At 43.5% G+C, this 13,744-nt stretch overlaps 1 protein-coding gene across 1 annotated transcript; it reads left to right on the top strand.

The window, feature by feature from the left end:
- Positions 1-5,530: 5,530 nt before the first annotated feature.
- On the top strand, positions 5,531-13,731 carry LOC135335419 (uncharacterized). The gene is made up of 6 exons (XM_064530906.1): positions 5,531-5,620; positions 5,814-6,312; positions 8,453-8,613; positions 8,677-8,862; positions 9,369-9,516; positions 12,347-13,731. Exons 2-6 carry the CDS (start codon positions 5,817-5,819, stop codon positions 13,636-13,638), a joined length of 2,283 nt encoding a protein of 760 aa, XP_064386976.1. The 5' UTR covers positions 5,531-5,620; positions 5,814-5,816; the 3' UTR covers positions 13,639-13,731.
- Positions 13,732-13,744: the final 13 nt, after the last annotated feature.

Genomic DNA, 13,744 nt, shown 5'->3' with positions numbered 1-13,744 from the left:
CCCACTCAATTGTTACGCAACACTGGCAGCTATGAATTTCAAATACGTGCTTGAACACTTAATTCCTCAATAAAGTATATTCATGCATGGTTTTTTTTAAAGGCACATAAACAAATAGAAGTACAAAAGGTGAGTAATCAGTAGTCATTACGATTTAAGATTCAGTGGGTGCGTACGCTGGGCGCTCACTCAGCTCAATAGCTGTGGGGGAGGGGGGGGTAACAATAAAAAAGCACACACACAAACAATGAAACCTTGCATTTGAACACATGTCTGGACACCCCCACACCAGCTCAGGGCATGCACAACTGTCCTGTTAGGTCAGTGCCGACTGATAGGAGCTGGTAAATCTGGTTATGTAGTGCCCATCACCAGTAGTTTATATCATCCTCATTTGGTCCTCTCCACCTTCCGAGAGAATTGTGTTGTTGCATTGCCGTTGTTGTCCTCTCCTCTGCAGGAGGTGGTGAGCTCAGTATGACAGGTGAGGGCAGAGGATCCCTCTCCAATCACAGAAAGGCAGAGCTGTGTAGTGTTAGTGTATAGACGATGCCTCCAATGGTCCTTTACTGGCCCCCTGATGAAGTGCGGCCTGGGATCGAGGCTATACCAATGGACAGGGCAATTTTTTTTTTTTTTTTTTTTTTTTTTTTCTTTATAATGTTTGATGCAGAGGAAGCATACAGGATATGACAAGGTAGCTAAATGAAGCTAATAATGAAGTCAGTCCATAACCAAAAAGTAAAGGTGCAGGTGCAGGTGTACTTAAGTGAAAAAAAGAAAAAAGGAAAAAAATTTTAACTTATTGCTATAATTTTGACAGGGATAATTTAAAAGCAGATGGGCTAGGGCTACTGATAACATTTAGGGGAAGGGAATTCCAAATGGGGATTACGCTTACAAAAAAGGAATGTCTATGGGCTAGGGTTTTAACATATGGTTTAAAAATAATTTGATTATGAGGGTGACGGGGGGAAGGGCGAGGATGGAGGGTGAAAACATTGGGAGATATTATAGATAAATTATTAAGTATATTAAAGCAGACTTTCAGTTTTTGGTTTTTCCTTCGAGATGACAGAGGTTTCCAGTTTAAGGAGGCAAGCAGGTCAGGGTATTCTGCCCTCCACTGCTTCGTTACAATTTTCCCTGCAAATTTTTGGACGCTTTCCAGTTTTTTTATATCTGTGTGGTGATGAGGGTCCCAGACTGCACCGCAATAGTCTAACTTAGGCAGAACAGCCGTGCGGTAGATCTGGTTCCTGATCTGAGGTGGTGATTTATGGAACTTGCGATGGATGAAGCCAAGATGTTGTTTGGCCTTCTTGCAGGTGTTGTGTATGTGACATGCCCATTTTAGATCATTATTGATAGTAACACCAAGGTACTTTACAGTATCACATGGGGAGATCCGATGGTTGTTTATATCTATATTCATTGGGATAGTGCGTGTAGAGCGAGTTATTGTAAGCAGTTTGGTCTTGGAGTGGTTTGCTGTGAGGCCGTGAGATTGCATCCAGGAGTTTATTTCATTGACGTCTCCCTGTAGGTCCTGAGTTTCAATTGTCGAGTTTATGGGCTTGTAGAGAAGGATATCGTCTGCGTATAGAATGAGTTTGGCATTGGTGGACAGGTTGATGTTAGCAATTGAGTTCATGAAAATGTTGAATAATAGCGGTCCTAAGATTGACCCTTGTGGGACACCTGAGGTCACTGCAACAGGGTCTGACATAGTTCCCTCCAGGACTACCCTTTGCTCTCTGTTGGTAAGATAGTCTTTTATCCAATGCAGTAGGTTGCCACAAATGCCTACGACTTGGAGAGAGGATATGATCTGTGGGTGGGGTACTGAGTCAAATGCTTTCTTGACGTCAAAGAACACAGTTGCCACTTGGTGATCATTTTCTAGAAGTTTGTGCCAGTCGTTAGTGACAGATAGGAGGGCTTCTTGAGTTGAAGATTTTGGTCTGAAGCCAAACTGGCAGTTTGACAGGAGCTTGTTTGAGTATAAGAACTTTGAGATTCTCTTGTGTACAATCCTTTCCAGAGCTTTTGAGATTAATGATAGGAGAGATATCGGTCGGTAGTTGCTAGGAGAAGTTGGATCCCCATCCTTCGGAATAGGAGTAACATTGGAGACTTTCCACAGGTCAGGGACTCTGCTTTGCTTGAGCGATCTATTGAATATCTTGGTGATTGTTGGGGAAATAGCAGTAGCAGTCCCTCGGATCATCTGGCTAGAAATGCCATCCGGACCGGAGGCAGTGTTTGGTTTGCAAGAAGATAAGAGATGGTGGACTTCCTCTTGGGTGCACTCAATGTCACTGAGTGAGCAGTTAGGTGTTGACATTTCCTCAGGAGTACTGCAGGATGCAGTTGGTGAGGTAAAGAATGAGGCAAATGCACTGTTCAGCATGTCAGCTTTTTCGAGCGAGGTTGTTGCTGTAGAATTATTGTTTTTCAGTTCAGCTGGTGTCCTGTTTTTTGACGGAGAGAGTTTGTTGTATGCTGACCAGAAATCTCTAGGGGAATTCAGTTTTCCTGCTAGGCACTTAAAGAATTTGGATTTGACTGTAGGGGAGCAGTGAGTAGTATTGAAGCTGTGTAGGTCACACTCACATTCACAGGCAGGTTCACTGGAGCTCCTGTTTCAATTTAGCTTGACAATCTCTATCTGATCCCACCAGATTGTATCCAGGGGTACAGCGTCAGGTGTAGGTAGCTGTCATCACATGCAGAGGATGTGTTCACTGCTCGTTGGAGGGGTTGTCCAGGAACCACAGTCAATAACTTTTTTTTATATTAAACTTACAGTAGCATTGTTTGTTACACTCACTATAATTGCAATTTGGCTGAATTGAACACCATCCACCTAAGATTTTATCCACACAAACCCTCGTCACTGTAGTACCACTCAGTGGTAGCCAGGTTACAAGAGTAAGTGGCCACTGTTCTAGCTTCTATATAGGCCTTCGACTGTCAGAGTAGATTAATTACCATTCCATTCGAGAAGGGATCAGTAATAGGACACATGCAGGACTGTAGGGAAACAATGCATAATAATTATGGTTCAGTAATTGTTTGATGATTACAGAACATATACTTCAAAGTTGGTGCAGTTCAACTCCAAACTCCATCAGTTGGTCCAGTTGCTTATTTGCTCCACAAGTTCTTGTTTCACTACCAACAATGTTGTATCCAGTATCGGTAGCAGTAATCATAAAAGGTGGTGGTTCCAGAGGATCAAGGGAACCACAGCCAACAGCTGTGGGGATATCAAATACAATCTCATGCACCTTATATGGCCACCATTATTTTGTCAACTCACATGGACAAATAAATATTGGTGCCTCTCCTGTCCATTGACCAGTAGCTTGACATGATTTGTTCAAAGTTACCTTTATCAAGGCACATTGTTATACCGTCAATGTTCTTGCTTCTTGTTGCCAAGTGTAAGGCATCCTCTCAATTGTTGAGTACTGAGTCCCTCGAAGATGGTGATGCATTGCAGAGTACAGTAGATGTCCCGGCCATTGAGACAGGCTAACATAAAGGGGGTATCACCATGGTCCAATGTCCATGACTATACAGTGTTGCATGATAGCACCGTGATCAACTAGCTCAACAGAGCCATTATAGGCGGCCATAATGCATGTAGTGGAGTCATCCCATCTGAGTCGAGACCGTTTAGTAGATACTTGGAGCACGGTAGAGAGAGGATGTGCAATATAATATATAGACTGTTAATATCTCCAGATTCCGCTGCATGGATCGAAGACATTGTTGCCCTGACTATTACTGGTCATCACATTGACATCAGAATGCTGCTAAATGAACTGTAAAGTCTCGATCCGATCCGATCCTCTTGTATCGGGTGATGTGCAGAGTGTGCATGTGGGCATGTTCTGACTAGATTAGCATCCTAAACACTTCCCTTCCGTATAGGCTGAGGTGGAAGGGGTTGTAATCACGCTCGTTACAAATGGATGGATCGGCAACTTTTCCCAGTAGAGCCACTATCCTGGGTTGTTACAGCAGTGTGTATAGCAGTGCATGTGTTGCCGCGGTTGTCCTGACTGTCGATATATTAGCTCCATTATCGATGACAATTGAAAACAATTGATCGCACACGCTCTTGCTACTGAACAGAGGGGTGAATCTAGCAGCATCTCGATAGACATAATCTCAGGCCCGCAATGTTCCACCATAGCTACTATGATATCCATTTTGTCTTGCTGACAGGGCATATACCGGTATGACAGGGAGGGAGTTTGTCCTTTCTTGTGGGGGAGGCTCTATGCTTGAGGACAACCTCAACTGATGCTGTGTGATTGTGTTCCACTGCAGTGTACATGTGTAGGGGGTGCAAGTGTTCTATGGAAGCCTTGCATGAATATAGCTGCAGTGTAAAGAGGTGTCTTGACACAGGCATCTTTGGGGAACCAATTTGCAGGCTTCCCGGGTAATTACCGGCCAAATCATTTCAAGAGCTTCTGATATGTAATCATGTGCGGGTGTGTATCCGTGTTCTACTATCATGTTGAGGTATACTGGGTGTTTCAAGAATGCAGCTAGTAGCTGGGTATATATAGCATTGTCTTCCTGCATTAAACACAGTGAGAGGTGGTTCATGGTGGTGGCAGAGGCTATCATCAGCCCCTCCCCCTAGTAACAGGCTCATAGTTTGAGGAGATCTAGCAATTCTCATGGCAATGTGTAGAGCTGCATCTCCATTCCTGTCCTGAGCATTCCTGAGATATATAATCTGAGTGGTGGTGACAAGGATACTCCCACTGAACAAACACATCTCCTGTACAGAATGATAATAGATGATCGCTATCTTTACAAATTGTGTGACATGCTCAGCAACTAGACTAGACCTTGTCCTAGACCTATAATAATATATTGTCCATGCATGCATGCATTGACAGGCCTATATATATTATAGCTATGCATGCTGTATGTGCAACATGCTAGTATTCCTATAGTTACACTCACCTATACTACTGCAGCTCCTCCATGCAGCCATTTTGAGAGTGGGCTCCTCATTAGTCTCGATTCCAGGCCGCTCTCAATTGAGAAAGGGGCTGGGATCGAGGCTAAACCTTTGGCGGGTATTAGTTGGGCGTGGCCCCACCCTGGACGCGAACGTAGGGTTGGGCACCACTGCAATGTCAGGTTTGTGTCTGCTGCAAAAAATTTGCAGCCCAATCAGATTGCAGAGTTCAAGTGTGAAGGCGTGGCTCATTAATGAACGAGTCAGTAACTAGTAATTCTCTTTAGTCAAATCAAAATGCAACAATAGTAGACAAGCCAGCTTGATCCAGGAACACGCCAGGTCAGTTAGAGCTAGTGGTATGCAAAAATGACTCCTGCAGTAGCATTCTAACTGAGCTTTGCGGTTACCGCCCACTTGGAATTAATCGTATTCATGCTTAGCCACACCCTAAAGATAAGTGCCGGTGGAACAAACCTGACATTGCAGTGGTGCCCAACCCTACGTTCGCGTCCAGGGTGGGGCCACGCCCAACTAGGCGGGTATGCAAGATCAATAATTATTGAGAACTCCAACAACAATATAGCAGCTCTCTGATATCTCTAGATCTGAGGGAGTGTTCTACTTGTAAGTTGAAATGCTGTGCCTCATTGCTACAATGTACTAGATAGATAGTCTATATATATACTGAGTTCATGTCAGTCTCATGATGGTTGTTGATCTGGTTAGGTCCTATGACTCCTATCCTATAGCTAGCATCTCAGTCCAGGCTCAACCAATGATTGCGTGTGTGTATGCATATTGCTCCTCACTCCTACAGACAATGAAAGCTCGGCTTCGTTCCTTACTTGGTCTACAACCAGTTGAACCACCACCTTGTTGGTGGCATTCCTCAGCTGTAGCTGACGGACGCCATTATGTGTGGAGGGGGGCTGGTCCAGAACAGGGGTCTAATATCATTGCTGTGTGTGATTCAAGCACTGAGCAGTGGAGCTTCTTCCCCACTACTGGACCTCTACCCCCTGGAGAGTGGGGTGGTCGCTCTGTTTGTGTAGGTCGTTGCCTGTACACCTTCGGTGGTCAGTATAGGTCTTCTTACTTCAATGACATGAGCAAGCTTGATTTGGACACTTTCCAGTGGACCAAAATTCAATATTTTGGTAGTCAGCCTATGAAAAAGGTTGGTTGTGGACTTGTCCGTGTGAATGAGAACACTCTGTGCTGCTTTGGAGGAGAAGGTATTAAGGGCCCCACACAACCACGATCAACATTCACCAGTGGATGGACAAACGAGTTCCATTTCTTTGACACACAAAATGGTAACTTTTCAATTTGCACATTTGCTGTATGTTTTCTGCTGGTGGGCGGAGTCCCACCCTCACTCACATACATGCAGGAAACCATGTTCACTTTCATCAATATCTTGATATTAAGTGTTGAACTAGTAAACGTGGATACATGCATAATGTGCGTCATCACTGTCTGTCACTATAATGAGTAAACTGTGTCTGTGGTTTGTAGCACTGCCTGCGGTTTCTGGGAAGTGTTGCTATTAACATAGCATCAAGTGATGACGCAGTATCAGGCACATCATGTCAGTTCAACACTCTCACTCAGAGGAGGTCCGACAGGCGCGGTGCAGCTCAAGCAATTAGCCTTTGATTACACTCATCAAAAACATACGACGTGGGTGGATAATTATTGCTCAATCAAAGACTAATTGCTAGAGCTGCACCGCGCCTGTCGTACATCCTTTGACTCTTATCTACCTTAAGGTGTCATATTTTCGCAGGTATTGATTTCTGCTATTTCACAAAAATGTGTACTCGCAGAAAATTGGAAAATGCAATGAATCTCATTAAAACCACTTGCGAGTAATTAGAAATGCTATAAGTAACACACAACTTGAGCTTAGCAGAATTTAATACCAGCTATAAACAGTGAAATTGCATCAAATCTCTACTTGTGAAAATAAGGCAACCATACACCCGGCAACTTTCAGGCAATTCGTTTCCTACAATGGTTGTAAGCAACGAATTGTCTGCAAATTTGCACGCAACCAGCAAGCAACTTTTTGCATACAATACTTGTACCGTGATCTTGTTAAAAGCTTATTGTTACTACAGTGGAACCTCTGCTAACAACCACCTCCGAATAAAGGCCAGCTGCTATATAACGGCCAGGCACCCAGGTCCCAAATGAACAGTTTGTGTACAAAACAACCTCTCAACAAAGGCCACCCCTCTGTATAAAGGCCAAAACATTGTTCCCCAAAGGTGTCCGTTATAGAGGGGTTCCACTGTATTATAATTTAGCGAATTTATAATTAACGCTAAATTAAGTACGCGCTAATACCGTATAGAGGGTAATTTTCATGGGGCAAAATATTCGTGGTTTTCGTGGTTGTGAAGATCTGACCACAAATATTTTACCCACGAATGAAGCAACCTTGCAGTGGCAAGTTGGCAACTGGCAAGCTCCAACCATGAAAATATTACCCACGAAATGTCTCAATATTGCTGAACCACGAAGATTTTTCCCCCCGAAATTACCCGCTATATGGTAATAAAACAGATTAAAAAAAGTATGAATCTCATTAAAGAAATGATGTACTTTTGAGAGTACATAATATAAGCAAGATAGCCCTTTTATCATCGATCTGTATCTGACTCCAAACTTTCCATTCAACCTAGCCTCGAATCCATGCCGATTAAAATACATATTTTAATCGGCGTGGATTCGAGGCTACATTCGACCTTAAATCTCATACTTTACATAATCTTTTGAATATTGTGCTAATGAATCTACCAAAATTAGTACCCTAAAAAATCTGAAAATTACTACCCATAAGGTTACGACACTAAGGTAGGGTTTCATCTAGGATTAAACGTTTGGGGGGGAAGGTTTGGGCGCGTGTAAGCACGTCGCAAAATGTTTGGCCACTCCCACATTTGTTGACTGCACCCCCTATTTAATACATGCTAGTGTTAGTGTATCACAGTAGATCTAGTTACATATTGCCCATCATAATAGACAGTACTAATGTGATGATGTCATTATTTTACAAACATTTTGGAGGGGAAGGTATCCCTGCCCCCCCCCCCCTCCCTAGATGAAATCCTGTAAGGGGAAAGGAGGGGAAATCATCAAAATAGAGTCAGAAAATTAAATGGATACAAAATTAATTTTATATTGTAAAAGCATGGTCTCTCTTCAAACACATTCAGCAGTTCACTAAACTCTTCCACTCACAAATGGCCATTTTGATTGATACGTGTTCAGATAATTAAGGTAGTGTCGTTTTGTATGCAAATAAATGATAGTTAATCTTTCAACTATCATTTGTAGGCAAAGTTGCCTACAACCATTATAGGCAACGAATTGGTCTCTTGCTTTCATATCATTCAAGGATGGTGTAACATTGTATCATTCTCTAAATTACCCCACCCCCACTTTCAGGTGTCTGGTCGTCCCCTGTGCTCAAAGGAGAGAGACCTCCTCCCTGTAGTAGCTTCACCTTCACTATGGTAGACCAGCACAGGGCAGTTCTCTTTGGAGGGAAACAACCTGGCCGTGGTGGTAGGGTCAATGATGTCTACCTGTTTGACTTTAGGACTATGGTGAGTTGGAATTATAGTACTGCCACATTGAAATGCACAATACTGTGTGTTCACTGTGTGTAGGAGGTGACTAAGGTGAAGCCAGTACAGGGAGAGCCATGGCCAGTGGGGAGGTCAGGCCATGCTACTTGTTGTCTCAACTATGACCAGGACCACCCTCAACTACTGGTGTACGGAGGAGTGGATAATGGCAGCAATACACTGGGGGACATGTGGATGTTTGATGTTGACACTGGCAAGTGGACGGAGGTGAGGATGGTGGTTTAGACCTACAATACAACCTGCAGCAGCATTGATACCATGATACAATGCACAACTGCTGTTTCACGTGAGGCTGCTATAGTTGTAACACTTTAGTTGTAACATATTGTACACACATGCGTATGGATAAATTTTTATTGTGTGTGCTGCATGTACATGTATACTGTGTATACCCCATCCACACTGGCAATTGATTATGAACTGTCGGTGCAGCGTGGCATACGTTTACAAGTCTTAATTGAAATTTTAGGAGGCTATTATGTTATGTGACTACTGGAGTTTGCAGAATCTTTGCAACACCCCAGTAAAAGCGTAGAGCGTTACGCGTTCCTTATATGGATTTTATGTACACACTGTGGTCTGTTTTACTACTTAAATGTATAAGCATTCCCCATATAAGGAACCACAGTGCTACACACTTCTATTTATGTGTTGCAAAGATTCTGCAATCTCCAGTATACAGTATACACGTCGAACAGAACTTTTACTTCCAGGTGACACCTCCTGAGTCAATGACACCACGTTACTACCACTCCATCACTGCCACCAGTCTGGGACCAGGACTCACAGAGGTCCTCGTGTTTGGAGGCCATCGGGAGTGGGGGGGAAATGACCTTGCTGAGACCACTATACTGAGATTTGGTGAGCAGCTACTAGTACATGCAGCCATAGCAACTATATTGTCTGATAGACACGTACACACCAGAAGAGGTTGGTCATGATTTAAACCGCGGCGAAACATGCTAGTGTTTGGCCTCGAATTCGCCTTCAACTTTCTTCAACCTGCCGGGTCAGCACTTTTGTCATTATCTCATGTTATCTCTCTTGTATTACATCTCCTGTTAGCAGAGGAGGTACGACAGTCACATGACCAGCCAAAAGGATTATGAATCTTGTATGAATATCATTCAAGACTATGTACTTTGATAGTGGATATAGTTTGGCATGTATCTTTCAAGAAATACGCTTGGATCAGGCTGGTTGATTGTCACGGTTGGGCTTATGCTGATGTGAAATAGCTTTTCAACCAATTTCAACCACCACTTATTGTAATTCTGTTTTAGAGTAAGTATTCTGTGCCTGCATTCAGGATAGGATCACCGCCAACATCTAAGCCTTGGTTCTTATACAACAAATCTAATTTCTACTTGTAAAACTCTATAGCTACTAGCCAGCAACAAATTCACTGAGTTTTATGCTCTAAACTATATATATGGTGCTTATTTGCCTAGCTGAATGTCCCAGCTGAATGTCGTCATTGGAATGTATTTTTAACGACTTCTTTGTCTTTCTTGCCTTCAATCAAGAAATAACAGCCACGTGAGCTTAACCGAGTGTCGTATCTCCTCTGGCCTGTAGTTTAGGATTATAGTAGTAGTGTAAATCACTATACCTGCATGCTACATTAAGACAGGTGCTACATTAAGACAGAAGTCAAAGAACCAAGGAAAGTGCTGCAACAAGTGATTAACTTAGTTTCTAGCTCATTGCTTCGACTATATGCTATTCACTTTATATATATTTAGTGCAGTGGCGGATCCAGGGGGGGAGCAAAGGAATCCCCCTTTTGCTCGGATTGATGTTTAGCAATCTACAGTCATTTACAGTCATATTTTACCTATTCTAATGAATAGATGTAGTAAGGTCAATACCTGCTAGAACAAACAGAAGCTATATAGCTAAATCCAGTGGCAGCTTTTCAGTCTTTCTCAACTGGATCGCTTTGCAAATAATGATGCAATAACAGCAAAATTGAGGGAAGCTCCCTGAACAGAGATGGGAATTTCCGATATCATGTGGTGGTCATTCAGCCAGACCAGACTAGCTAGCTCTAGCTTCTATGATTTATTATTATGAGCAATGAAATGAGGAGAAGACTTTAAACATTGAAGAGACCAAGTGTTGTAGCTAATGCCAATCTCAAAGCAAATAAAGTTTCAAATGCAACAGACACTAAAACAATATACAAAAACTAAAATAAAAAGCACCGCAGGTGCTGATTCCTCAGTGGAGATGCCAAAGCTACATAACACTATGATAAAGCTACTAATAGCAGAGTCCAATCAGAGGAGGTTGGACACGATCACGTGCACCACTTTTTTTGCTGAGCTGGCACAAAAATTGACAATGAGTTCTATGTAAACTTCTAGCTGATGTTGCACGGTCATTAGAGACTGAAGGCAAACTTTATGTGCCTCTCTGGCTTCTTTTGGTATAAAACTTTCATTAACTAACCCGATCCCCACCGATCCCCTCTATTCTGGCGAGTTATCAGTGCATACAGTGTTTACTAGATTCTTGCCAGCCAGTACAATGCAAGCTGCATACAGCACCGCTGAACTATACTCTACCCTATAGTCTAGCTAATCTTGGTCCAGCCAGACAACAGACACAGCTAGTCCGGTGTTACAAGTCAGCAAAGCAAAAGTATCCATAGCTTTTTTATTACAGTTATTCGGTATCTATGGTAACGTGAGCAGAGACCTTAGGAATGTCACATGATTGATGACGCGTGGCCAACCTCCTCTGGAGTCCAATCATGCATGCAAACTTAAAGAGTGGGTAATGATCGACCATGATTGTTGTTAAAAGCGATTGATGCCAAAAGTTCAAGTCTAAAATTAATGGCTAGGCTGCCATAGAGCCTTGCAGCTCTCTTCTCACTCTTGCAGCTACCAATAGCTAGCGTTCTAGTACAGAGCTAACTACTAAGTAGAGTAGCAACATTCGGAAAACAAGTTTGGCTACGTGCTCTTCTGAAAAGGTTGCAATGGCATTCCAAGTAAGCAAAACTAAGCATAACCTGAGAACAAAGCATTATTTTGCAAATCCACTAATTAAAATCCAAGTAAACATGACTAGAAGCCTATAGAAACTCTTACTTGCACTTGATTCATCCTTGAGCAACTGTAGCAGTCTACACACACACACACACAGATACACAGACATACAGCACAGACACACAAACACACTACCGTACACCTCGCTTGCGCATGCGCACCAAGGCATAATAATAGGCTCAGAGTCACAGCAGGATGTAATATCAGCAGTCTCAAGTTTTTCCTCTAACTCTACTGCAGCCTGCTCGGGAGTACAGGGCTCTCGCGTGACCAGAAATGGGCGGAGGTTAGACCGGAAGTGGGCGTAACTGCGCGGGGATACAACTCACCCTTCGGGCTCATTGTCCTTCAGGAACCACCCTTTTACATTTCCTGCATCCACCACTGTAATGTGACTGGGTATTGTTAGCATAATTTGCTAGAGTGCTACAATCGTTTGCAGCCTTTTAGCTTTAGCTAGGATAGCTACTTTTCATACTTGTCTCTGTAGATTTCCGTGTACTTTTCTTTTTTCTCCGTGCACGCACATTCTTTCGTTGGAATGTGACCAACCTCCTCTGCGTACACACAATACATGTGTCAAAGGCGTATACTGTTACATTTGTTCCTTAAATCCCTCCCTATACATGCAGAGTTGACTGGACCCTCAGCGTCTGTTGCTGAAACCTCGGCTGGGAAGTGGGATCTCATGAATGTGGCCCACAATGACACTAGAGGCTCCGCCCAGCGACTGAGTGAGAAGAAGATTAGACGAGCAACTGCTCATGCCTCATCAGTCAGTGAGACCAGCCGGGTGAGGGCTCTAGATCTGGAACAACAGTTACGACCAGCAGAGCAGAGAGAGCACGACACAGAACATCGCCACCAACTACAATTGCAAGAGAAAGATCATGAATTGGCTAGAAAAAATCAACATTTGATTGAGGCTAACCGTCGTCATGGAGATGCGGAGGAAAGAGCACAGCTGGCAGAGCAAAGAGAGCAAGCTACACAATTACTTTTACAAGTGAAAGATCGTGAATTGGCTGAGGCCAACAGAAGAGAAGCTGACTTGTCTGCTCGAATCACAGCTCTAGTGAGTGAGTTAGAAGGCAAGACAAAAGAGTTGGCAGCACACAAAACAGAGGTGTGGAGGATTCCAGCCAACAGAGTGATAATTGGCAGGAGGATTGGCGAAGGAGGGTGGGGGGAGGTGCTGGAGGGAACAGTGAGTGTGGCTATCAAGCGACTACATGAAAAAATTGCCTACCCAATTCACATTGAGAAAATGGAGAGAGAAATGAGGCTATTGGCTGAAGTGCGACACCCAAACCTCGTGCAATTCATTGGTGCTATTTTTAATGATCAAAACCGAGAGAATCGATCCCCTCCTCTCATCATCACCGAGCTTTTGGACATGAATCTCCGACAAGCGTACGAGAGAAATCAACTGGACCCAGGAAACCGTCTCTCGATCTTCATGGACATTGCCCTAGCTCTGGACTACCTGCACCAGCGCTACGATCCCATTATCCACCGCGATGTAAGTGCCCCAAACGTCCTCCTCCAGCGAATGTCCAACCACCAGTGGAAGGGGAAGGTATCTGACCTCGGCTCAGCCAACTTCCTGCAGCATGCTCATACGATGGGAGAGGGGGCCATAATCTACTCCCCTCCTGAAGTCATCCCTCAAGCCTTTGATCTTCTCACTCCCCCTCTGAAACAGTCTGTCAAGATCGATGTGTACAGCTACGGTATTGTCCTCTGTGAGGTGACCGCTAGTCGATTCCCTAGTACTGAACATTATCGAGACATGATTTTTCAAGTACAGAGGCAGCGTCCTGCAGTGTACGAGCTGATACTCCACTGCACTAAGAGAGAGCCCAGCCATCGACCCAGCATGGCACAGGTGATGGTGAAACTGAACAAAATAGCACCCTTTTAACTATAAACGTGAAAGTACTTTCTTTTTATGGAATTTTTTGGCTTTGGCTTTCGTAATATCTCTTTGCACTATCCTATTATGATCTCATGCTAATCAATTCCGTATA

This window comes from Halichondria panicea, chromosome 4 (assembly GCF_963675165.1).
Source record: "Halichondria panicea chromosome 4, odHalPani1.1, whole genome shotgun sequence".
In the NCBI taxonomy this organism is placed as follows: domain Eukaryota; kingdom Metazoa; phylum Porifera; class Demospongiae; order Suberitida; family Halichondriidae; genus Halichondria; species Halichondria panicea.
Note: the sequence above shows the minus strand (reverse complement) of the source record. Positions and strands in the feature narration are given on the sequence as shown.